This window comes from Pan paniscus, chromosome 5, assembly GCF_029289425.2.
Source record: "Pan paniscus chromosome 5, NHGRI_mPanPan1-v2.0_pri, whole genome shotgun sequence".
In the NCBI taxonomy this organism is placed as follows: Eukaryota; Metazoa; Chordata; class Mammalia; order Primates; family Hominidae; genus Pan; species Pan paniscus.
This window is the reverse complement of record NC_073254.2, coordinates 46,639,094-46,659,980: the sequence shown is the minus strand read 5'-3', so window position 1 is coordinate 46,659,980 and position 20,887 is coordinate 46,639,094. Positions and strand designations below refer to the sequence as shown.

The window sequence follows — 20,887 nt, the reverse complement described above, 5'->3', positions numbered from 1 at the left end:
GATGTATGCTATAGAGAAGTTGAGCAGATGGGGTGGGACATAGCGTGCAAAATATAGGTGCAGCAGAGGGGCATTCCCTCTCATCCTGCTGTTACGGCGGTCAATCTGAGATGCGGTGGAAGTACGGGCCGCGTGAGTTTCCCCCCCCAACTCCCACCCTCAAACACCACACTGGCCCTCCGCTCCAGCGTACTGGGGAACTGGCATGGAACACAGTGTCTGTGGAAAGGGGGGGGAATCTCGTGGGGGGAGACTGTCTCCCGGTCTCACCGACCCCAGAACAATGCCCCATTGTCCCTCCCGCGCACTGGTGACGTCACCAGGGCAACACTTCCTGCAGGCCGGTGGTCTCCTGGGCAACGCTTCCCGCCTTTGAGGGACCAGCCGGCCCGAATAGCCCTTCCCCCAAGGCCAGAACCCGTGGGAAACCGGAACCCAGGCGTCTGGCCCCCAACTGCGGTAACAACCTCCCACGTCGTCCCCTAGGGAAAACTGCGCTGCACTGGGCTGCTGCCGTGAACAACGCCCGAGCCGCCCGCTCGCTTCTCCAGGCCGGAGCCGATAAAGATGCCCAGGACAACAGGGTTAGATGGGACAGAGGGCTTCCCACAAAACAGTCAGGCGCACGAGAGATGGAAAGTGCGGTAACCCGCAAAGCCTGAAGGGATAGGGGCCAGTGGTCGCGCAAGTGAAGGCAGAAAGGCCCAGTCCTGTGGGCGTGGCCTTCCCTGATATCGGCCCTGGCTCTTCTGTACAGGAGCAGACGCCGCTATTCCTGGCGGCGCGGGAAGGAGCGGTGGAAGTAGCCCAGCTACTGCTGGGGCTGGGGGCAGCCCGAGAGCTGCGGGACCAGGCTGGGCTAGCGCCCGCGGACGTCGCTCACCAACGTAACCACTGGGATCTGCTGACGCTGCTGGAAGGGGCTGGGCCACCAGAGGCCCGTCACAAAGCCACGCCGGGCCGCGAGGCTGGGCCCTTCCCGCGCGCACGGACGGTGTCAGTAAGCGTGCCCCCGCATGGGGGCGGGGCTCTGCCGCGCTGCCGGACGCTGTCAGCCGGAGCAGGCCCTCGTGGGGGCGGAGCTTGTCTGCAGGCTCGGACTTGGTCCGTAGACTTGGCTGCGCGGGGGGGCGGGGCCTATTCTCATTGCCGGAGCCTCTCGGGAGTAGGAGCAGGAGGAGGCCCGCCCCCTCGCGGCCGTAGGTTTTCTGCAGGCATGCGCGGGCCTCGGCCCAACCCTGCGATAATGCGAGGAAGATACGGAGTGGCTGCCGGGCGCGGAGGCAGGGTCTCAACGGATGACTGGCCCTGCGATTGGGTGGCCCTGGGAGCTTGCGGTTCTGCCTCCAACATTCCGATCCCGCCTCCTTGCCTTACTCCGTCCCCGGAGCGGGGATCACCTCAACTTGACTGTGGTTCCCCAGCCCTCCAAGAAATGCCCATAAACCAAGGAGGAGAGGGTAAAAAATAGAAGAATACATGGTAGGGAGGAATTCCAAAAATGATTACCCATTAAAAGGCAGGCTGGAAGGCCTTCCTGGTTTTAAGATGGAGCCCCCAAAATGAAGGGTTGTGAGTTTAGTTTCTCTCCTAAAATGAATGTATGCCCACCAGAGCAGGCATCTTCCACGTGGAGAAGCTGCAGCTCTGGAAAGAGGGTTTAAGATGCTAGGATGAGGCAGGCCCAGTCCTCCTCCAGAAAATAAGACAGGCCACAGGAGGGCAGAGTGGAGTGGAAATACCCCTAAGTTGGAACCAAGAATTGCAGGCATATGGGATGTAAGATGTTCTTTCCTATATATGGTTTCCAAAGGGTGCCCCTATGATCCATTGTCCCCACTGCCCACAAATGGCTGACAAATATTTATTGGGCACCTACTATGTGCCAGGCACTGTGTAGGTGCTGAAAAGTGGCCAAGGGCCACCCCCACTGATGACTCCTTGCATTCCCTCCCCTCACAACAAAGGAACTCCACTGCGGGGATGAAGCGCTTCTTCTAGCCACTGCTATCGCTATTTAAGAACCCTAAATCTGTCACCCATAATAAAGCTGATTTGAAGTGTTACCTTTTTTTGGAGGAATTGGGGAGAAGAATGGGAAAAAAGATGGGAGTGACTGCATAATGTCAGCATTTTGTGCTTTTGGCTCAGCATTTGGATTGGATGGAGGATGTAAGTATAGTTTAAAAGCAAGAATAAGTATATTTAGGGGCCCTATGATAATTTAGGGTATTATCTGAAAGCAAGAATCTAGTAGCCAAGGGAGAAACCGCACACACTAGGTCAGGGGTCCCCAACCCTTGGGCCGCAGACTGGTACTGGTCCATGGCCTCTTAGGAACTGGGCCACACAGCAGGAGGTGAGCAAGCATTACTGCCCAAGCTCCACCTCCTGTCAGATCAGCATAAGCATTAAATTCTCATAGGAACTCGAACCCTATTGTGAACTGTGCATGCAAGGGATCTAAGTTTCTCGCTTCTTACGGGAATCTAATGCCTAATGATCTGGGGTGGAACAGTTTCATCCTGAAACCAGCCCTCCGTCGCCACCGACCATGGAATAATTGTCTTCCACGAAACTCTTCCCTGGTGCCAAAAAGGTAGGAGACCACTGCACTAGATGATGCACACACTTTGTCCCTCATCCTAGGGCTTTTAGTTATGGCCACTTAGGAGATTCCTAAGGCCACAAGTCAAGTAGATGGAGAGAGTATCTTGAAACTTTGTCCACCTTGCAGCAATATGTTGCTAGGTTTGAAACATGGAGTCATGAGGCATTTTGAAAGCCAATAATATCTACAGTTTATTAAGTATTCACTATGCATCAAGTGCTTTATTACATTATTAATACATCAACCCTATGAAGTAGGTGCTATTAAAACCCTATTTCACTCAGAAATTGAGGCACAGAGATCTGCCCAAGATTGCAAGGAATAAGCGGCAGGACCAGATCTCTTCATCACATTTCACATTCCAAATCACTCAGCTATAAACTCCCTAACATGACAGGTTGCCATTTAGAGGTACCAAATGGTTGTCTGCCCTGCTCCTTCCTTGATGCCAACCAGCCTGATTAGCATTGATCAAAGACCAAGCCAGAGAGGTAGTCCTCTCCCTTTTCAATTTCATTTCATTTCTTTCTTTTTCTGAAACAGGGTATTGCTCTGTTGCCCAGCCTGGAGTGCAGTGGCACAAATGGCTCACTGCAGCCACAACCTCCTGGGCTCAAGCAATCTTCCTACCTCAGCCTCTCATTTTTCCATATCTATATCTCTTATGCCCAAAATAAGCTTTCCCCTGCCCCTTGTCTGCACTAAACTTTAAGTTTCCAAAATGAACCCTTCCTGTACTCTATTTGGTACACATCTTGTCTCCTGAATAGAGTGTATTTTTTATTTTATTTTATTTTGGAGACGGAGTCTCGCTCTGTCACCTAGGCTGGAGCGCAGTGGCACAATCTCAGTTCACCGCAACCTCCGCCTCCCGGGTTCAAGCAATTCTCCTGCCTCAACCTCCTGAGTAGCTGGGATTACAGGCGCATGTGGCCACGCCGGGCTAATTTTTTGTATTTTAGTAAAGATGGGGTTTCACCATGTTCCCCAGGCTGGTCTCCAACTCCTGAGCTCAGGCAATCCACCCGCCTCAGCCTCCCAAAGTGCTAGGATTACAGGTGTGAGCCACCACAGCCGGCCATCTCCTGAATAGATTATAAATACCTAGAGGTCAGGGATGATTATTCAATACATATATATTGAATACTTACTATGTGTTGGACCCGGTGCTAGGGTTTTATGTATATATTTGAGAGCTCCACATCCCTGGATCTGAATCCTCCACTTCCCACTGGAACCATGCCCCTCCCAGTCCCGGTAAGTAAGAGGGAAGATCGGGAGGGCCAAATCCTACACCAGGGTCTATCTTAGGGAGGGAAGGGACCTGGCTGGGGGGAGGGGGATTCTGAGGAGTGAAACCACTTCCTGTGTAGCTAGTTCCTGTGTTGACAGAAAGAGCAGAAGAGGAGGTGGGGTGGAGGGAGCAGAGCCAGGGATTAGGGGGCTACTGAGGCTCTGGAGATGAGACCACCAGGAGTCCTTCCCCACCATGAGCCCCCTCCACTCCTGCAGCTGGAGGAGTTTTTCCCAGTCTCGGTGCTGCCCTGGGGCGAGAGAGACTGAACAAGCTGTTTGGGTGGGAAAAGAGAATGGAGGAAGTTGACAGGGATGGGCGGGGCCCGTGGGGGGGCTGACCAGGAACCCAGCTTCCTGCTCAGTACCCAGGCATCCAGCCCCCAGCTCACCCCCACCCCTTCCAGCCCCCACTCCCCTCAGGAACCCAAGGTTCCAGCCCTCCTCCCAAATCCCAGCCACCCCTCCCCCACCAGTTTCTCCCCTCTAGGGGATGGAGGCTGAGAGACCCCAGGAAGAAGAGGATGGTGAGCAGGTGAGCTGGGCACGGGGTTGGGGAGGCTGACACTGGGAAAGAAGGGAGGTGAGAGGACCTGGGGCAGAAATGTAGGGACACAGGGGCCTTGAAAGGCTTGGGCAAACTGAGGCAGGAACAGAGACACACAGAGAGGAAACGGGCCACTGGCCTAGCCCCCTGTTCACTCCTCCCGCTTCAACCACCACTGCTTGACTAGAATGGACATATTTTGGCATCAGGGCCCCCCTCAGGATGAGGAAGGCTGGCCCCCTCCAAACTCCACCACTCGGCCTTGGCGATCTGCTCCTCCGTCCCCTCCTCCTCCAGGGACCCGCCACACAGGTACCCCTACCCACCCAGGGAGAGCCCCGACCCTAGTGCCCACATCCTGACCCCATTACCAAGGCCCACTCCATTGTGGGCCCTCTCCCCACCTCCTCCAGACTCCCCTTGGGATTCCCCATTGCACCCCCTCTCCTCTGATCCAAAGTCCCTAATCACATCACCCTGTCCACACTCCCCCACGGCTCCTGTCTGCCAACCTCTCTGGGTCTCTGAGCCCTCCACACCCCTCTCCCCAGCCCTGGGACCCCGCTCGGCCTCCCTGCTCTCCCTGCAGACTGAACTCCTTCTGGACCTGGTGGCTGAAGCCCAGTCCCGCCGCCTGGAGGAGCAGAGGGCCACCTTCTACACCCCCCAAAACCCCTCAAGCCTAGCCCCTGCCCCACTCCGTCCTCTCGAGGACAGAGAACAGCTTTACAGCACTATCCTTAGTCACCAGGTAAGACATCCCCCCAGGAGGCAAACCCAGGCCTCCTGGTCTCTTGGCCCCTGTTCTCTTTTGGGCTCTACTCCTGTTTCTCCCTAGGCACCCCATTGCCTTCACAGGTTTCCTATATGCCTCCCCATACCAACCCTTGATCCTCTCAAGAACCTCCTCCCCTCAGACCCTCACCAAAGCTCTCCCTCTCCCTCCACTCCTCCAGTGCCAGCGGATGGAAGCCCAGCGGTCAGAGCCTCCCCTCCCTCCAGGGGGGCAAGAGCTCCTGGAGTTGCTGCTGAGAGTTCAGGGTGGGGGTCGAATGGAGGAGCAAAGGTCCCGGCCCCCCACACACACCTGCTGAGACTTGAGCCCCAACCAGCCCTTCCTTGCCACTGGTCTCAAAGCTGGGCAGCCCATTGCATGCCCTCAACTCTTGCTTGGCAGGGGTACCAGAGACTGAAGGACACGGCACAAATCTCAATATTCATCTCCCACATCACCTTCCCTGGGAACTGGACGGGGTGAAAGTCCTCAAACTCTGGGAACAGGCGAGGTGGAACGGGGATTTAACTCCCCGCCCACAGGTCCATGGGAGCTTGAGGCAGTAAGGGGGATCCCAGGCACCCATCTCAAGGAGTGGCTGGGAGTCTTTTCCCTAACTTGTGGGGACACCACCAATTGTCAAGCTACTAGGCACTAGGGTCTGAGGGCTCAGGCCTCCACCTGAGAGGTTATAACCTGAGAGACAGCTCTACCCTTCCTCCCAGTAAGAAGGGAAGGTGGGTGGGCACCTGAGAGATTAAGACTATTCTCCCAGTCCCACTACCAGCACCCCCGATCCCTGAGACTGAGGGGTTTACGGGCTGTGAATGGACCTTCAGCCCTGCCCACCCTCCCTCCCCACTGCTGCTGAGTCTGTCTGATGTTTTGGTTGTATGAATAAATATAATTCCCCTCTGGACTGCAGACTGGTATCTGGGGGGCCCAGGCGGGGTGAAAGGTAGGAAGGTGAGGCCAGAGGCCTTTTCTCTCCCCAGTCTGGCCAGAGGCCAGCTCCCCTCCCTGGCTGGTTAATTACTGGCTCATTAAGCAGCGGCTGGAGACCTCCCTAATTATCTCCCCCAGCCCCCCTCTTCTGGTTTTAATTAAGTAGAACAGGGAGGGGAGTCATTAGAACAAGAAATATGAACTGAGCTGCCGGTGAACCCAGGCATTCCAGCGGCCTGAGTCCACATCGCTTAGATCCCTGATTCAGGACCCAGGTGACAGACGCCCCCAGCCGCCAACACAGCCCCACTCCTAGGCCGCGGAAGTCCAGCCAGGGGGCTTTCCCATATTTTTCAGATGGCCCGTCTCCTCCCCTCATCCCCTCTTCCCTCTCCCCTCCTCCACTCGGTCTCAGTTCCTCTGTTTCTATGTCTCTCTCTCCGCCCCCAGCTCCTCCCTGTTCCTCCTCTCTTCTCCCCTCCTCTTCCTCCCCGGCTCCCCTCCCCCAGCCTCCCTCCCTCGCTCCCCCCCTTCTCCCTCCTCCCTCCTCCCTCTCTCTCACACACACCCCCGCTTGGGCCTCCTCTCTCTCTCCGGCTCCATTTTCTCCGCCGCCGGGGGCCGGGGTCTCCTGTGGGGGGCCCAGCCGGTATCCCAGGTCTCCCTTCAGTGCCGGGGTGAACCCCCGGGGGAGCCGGGAGCCGGGGGCAGACGGGCGGGGGTTGGGGCGGAGGGAGCAGCGGCCCCAGCGAGTTTGGGGGGAGAAGTAACCAGGCGGGGGGAGGGGCGGAGCAGGGAGGGGGCCTCAGGGCCCCCCCCCAGCTATGGACGAAAGGCTACTGGGGCCGCCCCCTCCAGGCGGGGGCCGGGGGGGCCTGGGATTGGTGAGTGGGGAGCCTGGGGGCCCTGGCGAGCCTCCCGGTGGCGGAGACCCCGGTGGGGGTAGCGGGGGGGTCCCGGGAGGCCGAGGGAAGCAAGACATCGGGGACATTCTGCAGCAGATAATGACCATCACCGACCAGAGCCTGGACGAGGCCCAGGCCAAGTGAGTGCCCCCACCCCGGGACCCCACACAGACCCAGCAAACCCCGTTCACATGTTCTGAATCTTCTGGGAGCCCCCCCAACTCCAGGGCCCTCTCCAGGATCCAACAGCTCTCTTCTCTCCTTATTCCTGGGAGCCCATAGAAAAGTGATCCCTCTCAAACCTCCCTTCACCCCCAGGCCCTGAAACCTTCACAGAGGGAACCCCCGGTGGCCCGGCTCCCCACTCCTAACCTTTTGCCGACCCCTGCAGTCTCCTGGAACAGCCCCATCCCCGGGAGCCCCCTTTGGCTCCCAGACTAAAAAACTGTTCTTGGGCTACGTTATCTTCTCCCCTAACTCTCCACCCAGCCCCCTCATTCTCTCCAGATGTGGAGACCTCCACACCCTCTCCAGAGCCCCTAAAGCTCCTCTCCACTGCTCAGCCAGACACTAGGTGCATCAAAGCCTCCCACCTGCTCAGCCCCAGGACCCCTTCACACACCCTACACTGATCTCCCCAGTTAGCTCGGCACCCCCAGCCCCACTCTGCCACCTCAAACTCTGACTCTTCTCAACCCCAGCCTCTGTCTCTCTCTCTCTGAAACCTACCAAGTCACTTTCCTTTCTCCATCCACTCCCAGATTCCTCCTCCTACCTTTCTAGACCATCTCCCAAAGCCCGCAGCCTTTAACCTGCTGCCTGCATCTTCCCTGAGTCTCCCTGAAGCTGAGGAGCTTCCCCATGCTCTGGGAGCTGATCTTTTCCCAAGAACTCCTCATTCCACCCCCAACTCATTCCACCCCCAATCCGCTTCCTCCCTCCGCAGATTGACCCTCCTCCCTCCTTGTTCTCAGGCCCCCTGCTCTGTTTCTCTAGCTCCTCAACTTTTCTCTTTCCCCACTCCCACTCCTCCCAAGGAAACACGCCCTAAACTGCCACCGAATGAAGCCTGCTCTCTTTAGCGTCCTGTGTGAAATCAAGGAGAAAACCGGTATGTGGGCCCCCCCCCGGATTGCTCAACTCTGGGAACAGAACCCTGTTCATTATAGGGCTAGAGTGTGACAACTTGGGGCCCTGAGGAAAGTAAGGAGTCAGGGGGACTGGGGAAGGAACCAAAGCCTGGGAACTTGGCTCTCCAGGAAGCACCAGGAGGACTGAGCACTGGGTATCGGGGTCTCTGGGTCCCTAAGTCCACTCGCCTGCATGCTAGGCCTCAGCATTCGGAGCTCCCAGGAGGAGGAGCCGGTGGACCCACAGCTGATGCGCTTGGACAACATGCTTCTGGCAGAGGGTGTGGCTGGGCCCGAGAAAGGGGGCGGCTCAGCAGCAGCAGCTGCAGCCGCTGCAGCCTCTGGTGGTGGCGTGTCCCCTGACAACTCCATCGAACACTCGGACTATCGCAGCAAACTTGCCCAGATCCGTCACATATACCACTCGGAGCTGGAGAAGTATGAGCAGGTAAGGAGAGGAGGCTTGGGTGGGTGGAGGGAAGGGCTCTTGCAGGGGAATCCCATGGTCAAAGGGCTCCTCCTCACCAGCCCACTGGCCCCCACTACAGGCATGTAATGAGTTCACGACCCATGTCATGAACCTGCTGAGGGAGCAGAGCCGCACCAGGCCCGTGGCCCCCAAAGAGATGGAACGCATGGTGAGCATCATCCATCGAAAGTTCAGCGCCATCCAGATGCAGCTGAAGCAGAGCACCTGCGAGGCTGTGATGATCCTGCGCTCCCGTTTCCTGGATGCCAGGTGGGCCCAGGGACCCCAGGCTGGCCCCCAGCACTGGGCTCCTTCCCATTCCTCTCCAAGACCCTGAGCTGCCATGCTGCACAACATGGTACTCCATGACAATGGTGACTCTGGGGTCATGCCATGTGACAGCCCTGCCAGAACATCAACATCCTCCTCACCGCTCTTCTCCCTCCTCTGTAGACGAAAGCGCCGTAACTTCAGCAAACAGGCCACTGAGGTCCTAAATGAGTATTTCTACTCCCACCTGAGTAACCCATATCCTAGTGAGGAGGCCAAGGAGGAGCTTGCCAAGAAGTGTGGCATCACCGTGTCTCAGGTATTATGGAGGTTGCGGGAGGAGTTGTCAGGCAAAGTGCACGCATCTCAGCTAGGTGCAGTGGTGTGTTCCTGTAATCCCAGCTACTAGGGAGGCTGAAGTGGGAGGATCACTTGAGTTGGAGACCAGCCTGGGCAACAGCATAGTGAGACCAGGAAGCAAAAAAAAAAAAATGCTATCACTCACATCTTATTCAGTGAAGGACTTCAGAGGCAAATGTTTCTACCTGACCCTCCTTTCTGCCCCACAGGTCTCCAACTGGTTTGGCAACAAGAGGATTCGCTATAAGAAAAACATCGGAAAGTTCCAAGAGGAGGCAAACATCTATGCTGTCAAGACCGCCGTGTCAGTCACCCAGGGGGGCCACAGCCGCACCAGCTCCCCGACACCACCTTCCTCTGCAGGTGGATCCCACTGTCACCCCGGCTGACTGTTTTGCACACTTCCTGCTTTTGTTCCCACTTCCTATCTAGGCAGGATCATAGCAGAGAGGGGGCCTTTTGGGGTGAGAGGGACCGAGCTGAGATAGGCTGGAGATGTCAGGGGACAGAGGCCATTCCAGTGATCTTAGTTCTGCCTTTCTTCCCACGGGTGGCCAAGGAACAGCCTGCTCTTTCTGTGTGTTGGAATGTTATTTTGTGGATAATTGGAGTATAGTAGCATGTCCCCACAAGAGTTGAGAGTTGTGGTTCATCCTCTACCATCACGGGCTCTATTACACTCTTCCCTCTCTGCCCCCACAAGGCTCTGGCGGCTCTTTCAATCTCTCAGGATCTGGAGACATGTTTCTGGGGATGCCTGGGCTCAACGGAGATTCCTATTCTGCTTCCCAGGTCAGATGCCCATCTCCTCTCAAGTAGGGCTTTCCCCAACTCCATTTCCTCTACTTTAGGATACAAGACCTCTTTCCTCTGAGGCTTCTCTTCACTGTCATACCTTCCTCTGCTGCCTGCAGGTGGAATCACTCCGACACTCGATGGGGCCAGGGGGCTATGGGGATAACCTCGGGGGAGGCCAGATGTACAGCCCACGGGAAATGAGGGTGAGTGGATCCTGAAGCTCCTCTCTGTCCAGTTCTCACAGGACAGAGGGGCATTTTCCCTAGTAATGTTGTGCCCACACAGGGTTCCCAGGGCCTTCTCTGTTTTCTGTACTCTGTCTCTCCTTTCAGGCAAATGGCAGCTGGCAAGAGGCTGTGACCCCCTCTTCAGTGACATCCCCAACGGAGGGACCAGGGAGTGTTCACTCTGATACCTCCAACTGATCTTGCCCCTCAGGGTCACAGGGGTGGGGGCTCTCACAAGGTGACTTGAAGAGGACGCAGGCTTCCAGAGGACAAACCCCAATACAGGAGAAGCACAAGACAGAGAAGGGCCAATGGGGTCATCCCCTCCCTAACGAGACTCTCTGTGCTGGGGGTGCTAATTACATGGCAGGAAGAATGGGGCCTCTAAGGGGAGTGTGGGGTCTGTCTCTCCCTTTTTTCCATCTTTTTCCTCTCTCGCTTTCTTTCTTACACAGAAACATACACATACCCAGAAACCTATTTCTCAGACCCCTTTTTCTCCTGTCTTTCTCTCTCCCTCTCCCACACCTCACACACACATACTCCCACTTGCAACTATTCTGTTTCTCTCCTGGGCTCCCCCACTTTCCCTTCCCCACCCCACTTGTATGCTCTGGAATCTGTGGAGATGCCAGCCCTGCCCAATCAGAGATGCCAAAAATGGGGACATGACTTCTGGACAGAGGACATGGGCCACGCCCCCATGCATCCCCACCCCCGCCCCTCCAGACGGCTTACTTACCTCATACGCAGCTCATCTTAAACCAATAGAATCGCTCGGTGGACGAGAGTGTCTGACTCAGATATCTACCTCGGAGGGAGTTTCTGCTACTTTAGGGAATTATTCACTGGGCTTTGGGGTTGAACTTTTTTTTTTTTTTAAAGAAAGAAAAAGAAACCCTGGGATCCATCTGTTTTTTTTTTGTTGTTGTTGTTTTTGTTGTTGGTGGTGGTGGTGGTGGTGGTTCTTAATTTTTAATTTAGTTTGGGGAAGTAGCTTGTTTGTTTTTTTTTATAAATATGTTGATTTCTTGTCTTTTTTTTTATTTCTTACTTTCCCATATTAGGGGTGATAGCCAAAGGGGTTCTGGTAAGAGAAAGGGGGACAAACAGAACTGGTAAAGAGGCCCCCCTGGCTCCAGGCCTGTCCATCAGGAAGTAAATTTTACAGGGCACCAAGCTTTGCCCCCTAAAATCCCTTAGGTGTTCTTTGTTCATGCAGGCAGGTTTCTGCCGCATTTGATGTGGAGGCAGTGAAGGGCTTGCCCTGCTGGCCTCTCATCCCCCTTCTTCCCACAACCCTTGGGCAGGGCTGGACTCAGTAATTTTGAGGAAATTGAAGATGCCATCTTCCCCTGTGAGTGACATGTCTTTAATTTTTAAAAAAACTACTATTTGAAAATTGGAGGGGGAAGAATGGGAAGGGAGTTATTGCCAAATATGTTAAATATGGGTTGGGGTGCTTGTATATGTATCTTCCTCAATTTCCCCATAAATGAGGTATCTTTTTGTCACACCAAAATCAAGGGGTAGGGAGAGGGAGGAGGTTGCAAAAAGCCAGATGTGGGGGAAAAGTAACATCAACACTGTCCCATCCTCAGCCCTGAACCCTACCATCTGATCCCCTCAGACATTCTCAGGATTTTACAAGACTGTCAGAGTGGGGAACCCCTCCCATTAAAGATCCGGGCAGGACTGGGGACAGGTTGGAAGTGTGATGGGTCGGGGGGTGGGAGGCATGGGCCAGGGGCAGTTCTCTCCTCACTTGTAAACTTGTGTAGTTTCACAGAAAAAAAACAAAATGCAGTTTTAAATAAAGAAATTTCTTTTTTCCCTGGGTTTAGTTGAGAATTTTTTTCAAAAAACATGAGAAACCCCAGAAAAAAAATGATTTTCTTTCACGAAGCTCCAAACAGGTTTCTCTCCTGTTCCCCAGCCTTGCCTTCATGATGCAGGCCCAATTGCACCCTTGCAGACAACAGTCTGGCCTGAACCCTATTGATGCAACTTTGCGCAATCAAGATGGGGCTCCAGTGGGTCACCAGGCAGCCCTGATGGACTGATGGAATAAATAGGATCGGGGGCTCTGAGGGAATGAGACCCTAGAGGGTACACTCCCCATCCCCCAGGGAAGTGACTGTACCCAGAGGCTGGTAGTGCCCAGGGGTGGGGTGATAATTATTTCTCTAGTACCTGAAGGACTCTTGTCCCAAAGGCATGAATTCCTAGCATTCCCTGTGACAAGACGACTGAAAGATGGGGGCTGGAGAGAGGGTGCAGGCCCCACCTAGGGCGGAGGCCACAGCAGGGAGAGGGGCAGACAGAGCCAGGACCCTGGAAGGAAGCAGGATGGCAGCCGGAACAGCAGTTGGAGCCTGGGTGCTGGTCCTCAGTCTGTGGGGTGAGCCACTCCCCCAACCCCACTGACCCTCCCTGCAGAAAGCACTTTAACCCCACACCCCAGTTGTCCTAGAACTTTTCCCAGAACCCGAGGAAGTGCCTTTCAAGGTCCCTCACCCACCCTGTCCAAATTTTGTTAGCCCTCATTCCCTTCCTGCCCCTCTACCATGGTGCTATCTCCCAGGGGCAGTAGTAGGTGCTCAAAACATCACAGCCCGGATTGGCGAGCCACTGGTGCTGAAGTGTAAGGGGGCCCCCAAGAAACCACCCCAGCGGCTGGAATGGAAACTGGTAAGCGGGGCTCCTGTTGCAGCCTCCCAACTTCCAGGGAGACCAGCAATAATTTGGATCCCCGTCACTCTGCCTCACAGTCCTTTCCCAAAGGCCTTGCACTGTTTAGGCCCTGCTTCTCTGCTTCTAGAACACAGGCCGGACAGAAGCTTGGAAGGTCCTGTCTCCCCAGGGAGGAGGCCCCTGGGACAGTGTGGCTCGTGTCCTTCCCAACGGCTCCCTCTTCCTTCCGGCTGTCGGGATCCAGGATGAGGGGATTTTCCGGTGCCAGGCAATGAACAGGAATGGAAAGGAGACCAAGTCCAACTACCGAGTCCGTGTCTACCGTAAGAATTCCAGGGTCTTCTCCAAGGCCTCCCTCTTACCTAAGAAAAAGCCTTCAACCCCAGCCTTGGCCCATGAGGGCCTCTGACTTCCACTGGCCTCATTTCCACACACAGAGTTTGAGAACCTTCACAATTACAGCCTCTGACTGGATTTTTCCTCCTTCAGAGATTCCTGGGAAGCCAGAAATTGTAGATTCTGCCTCTGAACTCACGGCTGGTGTTCCCAATAAGGTAGTGGAAGAAAGCAGGAGAAGTAGAAAACGGCCCTGTGAACAGGAGGCGAGTGTGTGTGGGTGTGGGTGTGTGGCATCTCTCATTTTCAAAGGATTCTGAGGTCACCACTCTTTCCCCAGGTGGGGACATGTGTGTCAGAGGGAAGCTACCCTGCAGGGACTCTTAGCTGGCACTTGGATGGGAAGCCCCTGGTGCCTAATGAGAAGGGTGAGTCCTAAGGTGCCCCCCAAGCTGCCTTCTCCCTGATCTCACTCCCACACCCACCCTGGGATAATTTGTCTTATCCTCCCATCATAGGAGTATCTGTGAAGGAACAGACCAGGAGACACCCTGAGACAGGGCTCTTCACACTGCAGTCGGAGCTAATGGTGACCCCAGCCCGGGGAGGAGATCCCCGTCCCACCTTCTCCTGTAGCTTCAGCCCAGGCCTTCCCCGACACCGGGCCTTGCGCACAGCCCCCATCCAGCCCCGTGTCTGGGGTGAGCATAGGTGGGGAGGGCCCCAAGCTCACGTGAGCACGTTCTGGAAGTCTGACCCTTAGGGAAAGAGGGAGTCAAGCCCATGGCCACTGGGATCACTCACAAGTGTAACTCTCCACCTCAAAACCCTTCCAACTCCCAGAGCCTGTGCCTCTGGAGGAGGTCCAATTGGTGGTGGAGCCAGAAGGTGGAGCAGTAGCTCCTGGTGGAACCGTAACCCTGACCTGTGAAGTCCCTGCCCAGCCCTCTCCTCAAATCCACTGGATGAAGGATGTGAGTGACCTGGAGAGAGGGGCTGGGAGGTAGGGTGAACCATAACTAGCAACAGGGAGGGCAGAGGGCTAACGAGGGAAAGGCAGGCTAGGAGCTGAGGAGGAAGAGAGGGTATCTGAAGATATGGAGACAAAAAGACAAGGGTTTTGAAATAGTCTCCTCTCCCCTTCCCCAACCAGGGTGTGCCCTTGCCCCTTCCCCCCAGCCCTGTGCTGATCCTCCCTGAGATAGGGCCTCAGGACCAGGGAACCTACAGCTGTGTGGCCACCCATCCCAGCCACGGGCCCCAGGAAAGCCGTGCTGTCAGCATCAGCATCATCGGTGAGACCTCTCCCCAAGCCCTACAGACCCTGGGACTAGGGTGCAGGACAGCACAGGCTCTAATTTCCTGCCCCATTCTGGCCTTATCCCTAACAGCCACCCCACCTCTCCCTCCCTGCACCCACACCCAAGCCTCCCCTGCCCCACCCAAATTCTGCCAAGAGAGCAGCCAAGCCTCTCCCTTCTTCCCTCTGAGCTAAAAAAAGGGAAAGACGGCTGGGCGTGGTGGCTCACACCTGTAATCCCAACACTTTGGGAGGCTGAGGCGGGCAGATCACCTGAGGTAGGGAGTTCGAGACCAGCCTGACCAACATGGAGAAATCCCATTTCTACTAAAAATACAAAATTAGCCAGGCATGGTGGCACATGCCTGTAATCCCAGCTACCTGGGAGGCCAGCTACTTGAGAGGCTGAGGCAGGAGAATTGCTTGAACCCAGGAGGCGTAGATTGCGGTGAGCCAAGATCGCACCATTGCATGCCAGCCTGGGCAACAAAAGTGAAACTCCATCTCAAAAAAAAAAAAAGAAAGGGAAAGACTCCACTGGGGCTCCCACTAAATAACTCTCTCTCAACCCGAAGTCTTCCTTTCTGACTGGATCCAACTTTGTCTTCCAGAACCAGGCAAGGAGGGGCCAACTGCAGGTGAGGGGTTTGATAAAGTCAGGGAAGCAGAAGATAGCCCCCAACACATGTGACTGGGGGGATGGTCAACAAGAAAGGAATGGTGAGTGGTGGTGGCTGTGCTCTCAATTTTCCCTGTCTCCGTACAGGCTCTGTGGGAGGATCAGGGCTGGGAACTCTAGCCCTGGCCCTGGGGATCCTGGGAGGCCTGGGGACAGCCACCCTGGTCATTGGGGTCATCTTGTGGCAAAGGCGGCAACGCCAAGGAGAGGAGAGGTGAGTGGAGAAAGCCAGACCCCTCAGACCTAGGGCTTCCAGGCAGCAAGCGAAGAGGGGTCGGGGGGTGGAACGACAACGTGCCGCATTCCCCCCAATCTTTCTCCTCAGGAAGGCCCCAGAAAACCAGGAGGAAGAGGAGGAGCGTGCAGAACTGAATCAGTCGGAGGAACCTGAGGCAGGCGAGAGTAGTACTGGAGGGCCTTGAGGGGCCCACAGACAGATCCCATCCATCAGCTCCCTTTTCTTTTTCCCTTGAACTGTTCTGGCCTCAGACCAACTCTCTTCTGTATAATCTCTCTCCTGTATAACCCCACCTTGCCAAGCTTTCTTCTACAACCAGAGCCCCCCACAATGATGATTAAACACCTGACACATCTTGCTCTTGTGTGTCTGTGTGTGTGTATGAGACACAACCTCACCCCTATACCCTTGAGGGCCCTGAAGGAAAGGGACTCACCGCCATACTTCACCATACTATACCAAACATCTACTCAAGTTGGGGAGAAGATGCTTCTGTCGGGGGTGGGGGCGAACTTGGGAAGAGATCCCATCAATATATTTCACCTTTTTTATTGAATTTGTATTAAAGGAGGTAGTGAGGGGGTGGAAGCACTTAAGAGTCAGAATCCATATTAGACTCTGGGGAGTGAAAAATTAAATTAAATCAGTAAGATGGGGAGTGGGGGAAGAGTCAGAGGGAACTTTGCCCACCTTTGAAGATCAAATCAAGAAATCAGGGAAAGCAAAGACTTAGGAGAGGAGAAAGACATTCTCTCAATCCATCCTCCTTCCCCAGGGCAGAGAATTAAACAACGTTACTGAGTGAGCCTCTGAGCAGAAGGCTCTCCCATCTATGCACAGACTTCACTCCTCCTCCCCAGGCCTTCCTGGAGAATGTCCAGGGCTGGCCTTAGCCAACAGAAATAGAGGGGTCAAGGGGGTCCAGGAGTAAGGAAGGGCCAGCAGGGACCCTCAATACTGATTCTCCTCTGGCTGGAAGTGGGCAGGAAGCAGACATAGCTCAAATACTGAGCAGCCAAAAAAAGAAGAAGATGGCGAGAAACAGGAAGAGGGAATCCTGCCAGCTGGAGGCCGGGTGACCCTGTCCCAGATCCACACCTGTGGGAGAGAGGAAAGCTGTGGAAGCATATGCTCCTAGGCTGGGAGGGGGCCTGAGGGGATTCACAGAGCTCCCTGATGGGAGCTGAGTGTGACTCTTACCTGTACCCCGGCGGAAAGGCTCATGGGCATTGAAGACGGTGGTGAAAAAGCCAAAGGGAAAAGCACCAACACCAAATGAGAAGTGGAAGCCCCCGGTATCACCAAATGGCTGGAATCCCTAGGGAGGCGGAAAAAGTCAGACAGGAAGCTGGCAAATCTGTCAAGGAAGGGACACAACTGGACAAGAAGACTCACCCCTCTGCTCTCTGGAGCTGGTCTCTGGCCCTGGGGGCGGGGTGGAGTTTTTAATCTGACGAAATGGAGAGAGAAAGTTAACAGGGAATTTTCTCCTCTCATCTTCCACACCGTTTTCCAAGGGCAGAAGCCTTCAATCTTCCCTAAGCAACACCTCCAGTCTCTCACCTGGGATCCTGGGGCTTCTGGCTCCCTCGCCCATAAAGCGGGACAACCTTCTCTCTGCTGATCCCAGCTTTACATACTGGACACTCTTGCCGTTCTGGCCGTGTCTCCAGCCACTGGGGAGAAAAAAAGTGGTTTCCAGTATACAAGAGGGTCTTACAGCTCCTCAGACCTCCCCATTTCCCACTTCATCTCCTGAGTACGCACCTGATGAAGACATGGCCAACTGGATGGGGGAGAAAAAAAAAAAAAGGTCAAACTAGCTACAGAAAAGAGAGACACAGACCCTAGACTTCGCAGAATCCCATCTAACCCCTCTTCCCAAGCAACCTGCTGTTGCTTTTCAGATTTTCTGCAACCTCTACCATGCCAGCCAACTTAGCCTTCCTGCTTGTCTGATCTTCCAACACCTAAAGCTCTGTCCATCCTCAACACACTCAACCCTCTCCTTTCTCCTCTCCCCAACAAACACATACAAATTTTCGTGCCCTCTCTTTTCTGCCTTTCAAGTTAATTTCTAATTTCCTTCAGCCACCTCTTTCCGGGTCTCCTCTTTTCAACCCCAACCCCATCACTCCAAACCAAACCCCTTTACTAGCACATTCCCCCATTACTCACTTTCAAGCTCAATAATGTCCCTATCTTTACGACCCTTTAACCTTTCAAGTCTGCCTCTCCACAGTGCCCTTATACCAGCCCCCTCCCAGATCTCATCTGAATGTGATCCACATTTCCTGGTTCTCCCCGACTCAATTGATGCGTGCCTCCCTTAACCTTTGTGTCTCACTTGTTTCCACCTGCACAGCTAAGACCCCTCACTTCTCTGGGGTAAGGTGGCTCGGGTCTCACATTGTCCTGCCACTCCCCGCCCCACCTTCTCTTCTCAGCACATCACATGCCTCCGCTCCTGGTTCCTAAGACCTTTCTTTCCACAGATCTCGACCGCTATACTCCCACCCACACATACCAGCAAAGTCTTATGTCTCCTGTCGGGCTTCACCTATGGGAACGTGCCCTCCGATTATCTGTATGACTGTATGATTATTCGCTCCTAGCCTCTCCAGTATATAAGCGAGACCCACCACCTCCCGCCCCCCTCCTCGATTCTCACCAGTACAGGTGGCCACACACACTGACCACAGCTTCCCGAGCAGTCTCCAAACATATATTACATTCGAAGGTCGCGCCCGCCCCGCCCCGCTCGCGATTTGGCCCTTCGGGGCCCCCGTCCTCCTCCTCCGCTGCTGCCATGGCCGGTTTTGTTTCGCCCCACGTACCCTTCAGTCCCCCCAAATACACATACACACGCCCCAACAAACCAGAAACCACCTCCTGCCCACGATCGTTGGGCAGGCTTCAAGGTTTCCTAATCACTATTGGTCTGAATGCCTGCCAGTCACAAAGAATTCAAAAGAAAGGATTGGCCCAAAGGGTAGGGGCGGGAAAAGGTTAGTGCAGTCCTGCCTTCGCACAATGGCTATTGGCTGATACGGTCTAAGTCAATGTGCAATGCCAAGGGATTGGTAATAACTCGCTACACCCTGTCGCCTGGCCAAGGAGGGCTTTATTCGTCTGAGTAGTTGTCAGTCATAACCAAAGCCATAAGCAATTTTCTCGGGACTACCTATAGACCTCGCCCACTATAAGCCCCTTTCTTTCCTTCGCTTCCTCTTTTAGAGAATGTCCGGATTGCTATTGGACTTTGGAGCGTATGGCTCCAAATCAACTCATTGGCTAGAACTTGACGGAAAATGGTGGTTAGGTAAAACGCGCCTGCGCAGCACGCGGCGGGACGGGGGTGGGCCAATCCTGTGAGGGTTGAACCTTCTCTTGTTCCACCTCTTCACCCCTATCTTGTCGCCATGGTGACTGCGCTACAATTGGCGAGGCTTGCACTTCAAAGTCCTAGGCTCGCTTCATCCGGGTCCTTCAGCTGTGGACTTTCTGCTGATTGGGCCTTTTCCTTTTCCCCTGATTGGCCGACATCGGGAAAGACGGCGAAGAGCTAGGAAAAGAGGGAAAACACTAGGGTCGCAGGGTTCAAAATGGCTCCAACCTCCTTTGGTGACGTAGAGAGCAGAACTTGGGTCTGCCCCTCCCTTTTAGTTAAGGGAGCAGAACTGGGATTAGCCCGACGTTTGGATAGTGCGAACATCGATCTGCGGCGCTGGTGTTAACCCAACTCATTCGGCTGGACGACTCAGCCCTCCCCATATTAGGTGATTTACAGAGCAAAACTGAACTAAAGGCCCACCCCTTTCTTAATGTTGTACACAGAGTAGAACAGGATTGACTTCAACTCCGTTTTAAACCTTCAGAGCAGGAAAGCTCTGGGCTCAACCCCTTTGTGAGTGGTGCAAAAGGGGCAAAGCCCGCCCCTTTTAAGGAGACCCGCGGAGGCTAGACCCGCCCTTTCCTCCTTATAATTTGCCTATCAGAAATAGGGTCTTCTTCCCGGGTTGGACCCCGGGGAGTTTGGGCTTTTCCTACAATCACTGACCCTCACTGTGACTAAAGGAGCAGAATTAGGTAACAGTCCTCCCACTACCAATCCTCTTCCCGAGGGCATGTAAACTAATGCAGGGTAAAGGTGTGGCTAGAGGTGGGACCTTGATAAAAGATCCCATGTGACTCAAGAGTAAGGAAAGATGAGAAGTTAGCAGTTGCGTAAAGAAGGACTGGGGCAGATGAGGATTCAGGAAGCTTGAGGTTTAGGAAGGAAGATATTGAGAGGGAAAGGTGGAAATGAAGGAGAGTGAAGTGATGGAATGATCCTAGTAAAGGGATAATGGGAGTGGAGGAAGAGAAGAGGGGGTGGAAAACTAGATACATGGCTACCAAATTAAGGAGGCACCCGCATTCCAGAGGAATCGGCATTCTTCCTCACTTTTTATTTTTCTAGAAAGCACCCCTGAAGCCAAATTTCCATTGGAAGAAAAGATGTACCCATATTGTATGTTGTGAGAAGGGGTTGTCTCAGCTTGGGCAAGTAAGGAGACTGATAGGAAGGAAGTAGGAAAGAAAAGGTACAGAGGTAAAAGAGCATGGAAAAGGGTCAGGGATAAGGCCAAAGAGATCTCTTCTCTTTAAAGGCCAGAGAAGGCAGGTGGAGGGGGGAGCTGGACTGCTGGGAGATAGTGAGGGACAAAGGGCAAAGGAAACCAGACCAGAGGACTGGAGAGTGAGATGGAGTGAGATGGAGTCCTAGAGAGAAAAAAAAGAGAGGTGAACTTAATGCTTGTCATATGGTAGGTAGATGCTTGATAAATGTTTAGAATTGAATGGGTACGGGAAAAGGGGTCCTTAAGAATAGTTGGGGGGAATAAGCAGCAGATAACCGGAGTTGAGAAAAAAAGAGACCAAGTAAAAGTGGCAGTTAAAAGAGAGCTGATGGAGAATAAAGGAAGGAATGTGCGGAAGGAGGAATACAGCACCAGGGGATCCAGAGCTGAAAAGGAGTTAGAGAAAAAAAAGATGCAGCTGGAGCCAGAGATGGGGGCAAAGACCGAGGGAGAGCCCTGGGGCGGGGCTCGCAAGAGGACACTGGTAGATGTGGGGAGGAGATGCCTGAGTTTCTGGGAGACGATTGGCAAAACAGGCTGCCCATCACCGCCCTCCACTTCCTGGCCGGCCCCGGAAACCAGCAGGCGTTGGGGAGGGGTGGCGGGGGAATAGCGGCAGCAGCAGCCCCAGCCCTCAGAGAGACAGCAGAAAGGGAGGGAGGGAGGGAGGGTGCTGGGGGGACAGCCC

General features: G+C 54.5%; 5 protein-coding genes across 16 annotated transcripts in view; 4 read left to right on the top strand and 1 right to left on the bottom strand.

The window, feature by feature from the left end:
- The window catches only part of NOTCH4 (notch receptor 4), a 29,170-nt gene extending 27,104 nt beyond the window's left edge, over positions 1-2,066 (top strand). For both annotated transcript variants that reach the window (XM_003829762.4, XM_008955130.4), the window contains exons 29-30: positions 487-584; positions 758-2,066. In XM_003829762.4, the coding sequence (XP_003829810.3) occupies positions 487-584; positions 758-1,471 (812 nt within the window). In that variant the 3' untranslated portion in view covers positions 1,472-2,066. The remainder of the gene's footprint in view (positions 1-486; positions 585-757) is intronic.
- GPSM3 (G protein signaling modulator 3) lies at positions 98-6,145 on the top strand. Of its 2 annotated transcripts, XM_063605262.1 has the most exons (6): positions 98-2,172; positions 2,426-2,599; positions 3,785-4,439; positions 4,661-4,763; positions 5,003-5,202; positions 5,408-6,145. In XM_063605262.1, the coding sequence occupies exons 3-6, from the start codon at positions 4,398-4,400 to the stop codon at positions 5,543-5,545; spliced, it is 483 nt and encodes a 160-aa protein (XP_063461332.1). In that variant the 5' UTR covers positions 98-2,172; positions 2,426-2,599; positions 3,785-4,397; the 3' UTR covers positions 5,546-6,145. The 2 variants fall into 2 exon arrangements, with proteins under 2 accessions (XP_063461332.1, XP_034817699.1); XM_034961808.3 differs by having other exon boundaries at positions 98-2,599.
- A 539-nt stretch (positions 6,146-6,684) lies between these two features.
- PBX2 (PBX homeobox 2) lies at positions 6,685-12,169 on the top strand. Its single transcript, XM_034961807.4, has 9 exons — positions 6,685-7,216; positions 8,114-8,187; positions 8,407-8,654; positions 8,755-8,945; positions 9,129-9,264; positions 9,515-9,668; positions 10,009-10,097; positions 10,220-10,306; positions 10,436-12,169. Exons 1-9 carry the CDS (start codon positions 6,996-6,998, stop codon positions 10,526-10,528), a joined length of 1,293 nt encoding a protein of 430 aa, XP_034817698.3. The 5' UTR covers positions 6,685-6,995; the 3' UTR covers positions 10,529-12,169.
- Positions 12,169-15,936, top strand: AGER (advanced glycosylation end-product specific receptor). Of its 9 annotated transcripts, none has more exons than XM_003829763.6 (11): positions 12,169-12,731; positions 12,915-13,021; positions 13,152-13,347; positions 13,514-13,578; positions 13,701-13,788; positions 13,879-14,061; positions 14,204-14,334; positions 14,514-14,655; positions 15,272-15,298; positions 15,427-15,553; positions 15,665-15,936. In XM_003829763.6, the coding sequence occupies exons 1-11, from the start codon at positions 12,587-12,589 to the stop codon at positions 15,759-15,761; spliced, it is 1,308 nt and encodes a 435-aa protein (XP_003829811.1). In that variant the 5' UTR covers positions 12,169-12,586; the 3' UTR covers positions 15,762-15,936. The 9 variants fall into 9 exon arrangements, with proteins under 9 accessions (XP_003829811.1, XP_063461327.1, XP_003829812.2 ...); XM_063605257.1 differs by having other exon boundaries at positions 13,514-13,626; XM_003829764.6 differs by lacking the exon at positions 15,427-15,553 and having other exon boundaries at positions 14,566-14,655; positions 15,272-15,380.
- Positions 15,937-16,110: 174 nt separating this feature from the next.
- Positions 16,111-20,597, bottom strand: RNF5 (ring finger protein 5). 2 transcript variants are annotated; one of them, XM_003829773.5, is made up of 6 exons: positions 18,249-20,597; positions 17,345-17,363; positions 17,141-17,253; positions 16,973-17,027; positions 16,778-16,895; positions 16,111-16,675 (listed from the first exon to the last, which is right to left on the bottom strand). In XM_003829773.5, the coding sequence occupies exons 1-6, from the start codon at positions 18,386-18,388 to the stop codon at positions 16,578-16,580; spliced, it is 543 nt and encodes a 180-aa protein (XP_003829821.1). In that variant the 5' UTR covers positions 18,389-20,597; the 3' UTR covers positions 16,111-16,577. The 2 variants fall into 2 exon arrangements, with proteins under 2 accessions (XP_003829821.1, XP_054969428.1); XM_055113453.2 differs by lacking the exon at positions 17,345-17,363 and having other exon boundaries at positions 18,249-18,366.
- Positions 20,598-20,887: the final 290 nt, after the last annotated feature.

Bases quoted from the DNA above. Each gene is read 5' to 3' on its own strand.
- GPSM3 (XM_063605262.1), top strand. From the start codon at position 4,398: ATGGAGGCTGAGAGACCCCAGGAAGAAGAGGATGGTGAGCAG. The intron at 4,440-4,660 runs GTGAGCTGGGCA...TTTTGGCATCAG, and splicing joins AAGAAGAGGATGGTGAGCAG to GGCCCCCCTCAGGATGAGGA. The intron at 5,203-5,407 runs GTAAGACATCCC...CCACTCCTCCAG, and splicing joins GCACTATCCTTAGTCACCAG to TGCCAGCGGATGGAAGCCCA.
- PBX2 (XM_034961807.4), top strand. From the start codon at position 6,996: ATGGACGAAAGGCTACTGGGGCCGCCCCCTCCAGGCGGGGGCCGGGGG. The intron at 7,217-8,113 runs GTGAGTGCCCCC...ACTCCTCCCAAG, and splicing joins CTGGACGAGGCCCAGGCCAA to GAAACACGCCCTAAACTGCC. The intron at 8,655-8,754 runs GTAAGGAGAGGA...CCCCCACTACAG, and splicing joins AGCTGGAGAAGTATGAGCAG to GCATGTAATGAGTTCACGAC.
- AGER (XM_063605257.1), top strand. From the start codon at position 12,587: ATGGGGGCTGGAGAGAGGGTGCAGGCCCCACCTAGGGCGGAGGCCACA. The intron at 14,335-14,513 runs GTGAGTGACCTG...TTCCCCAACCAG, and splicing joins AAATCCACTGGATGAAGGAT to GGTGTGCCCTTGCCCCTTCC. The intron at 14,656-15,271 runs GTGAGACCTCTC...TTTGTCTTCCAG, and splicing joins TGTCAGCATCAGCATCATCG to AACCAGGCAAGGAGGGGCCA.
- RNF5 (XM_003829773.5), bottom strand. From the start codon at position 18,388: ATGGCAGCAGCGGAGGAGGAGGACGGGGGCCCCGAAGGGCCAAATCGC. The intron at 16,896-16,972 runs GTGAGTCTTCTT...CCGCCTCCCTAG, and splicing joins CAGCTCCAGAGAGCAGAGGG to GGATTCCAGCCATTTGGTGA. The intron at 16,676-16,777 runs GTAAGAGTCACA...TCTCTCCCACAG, and splicing joins GCCTTTCCGCCGGGGTACAG to GTGTGGATCTGGGACAGGGT.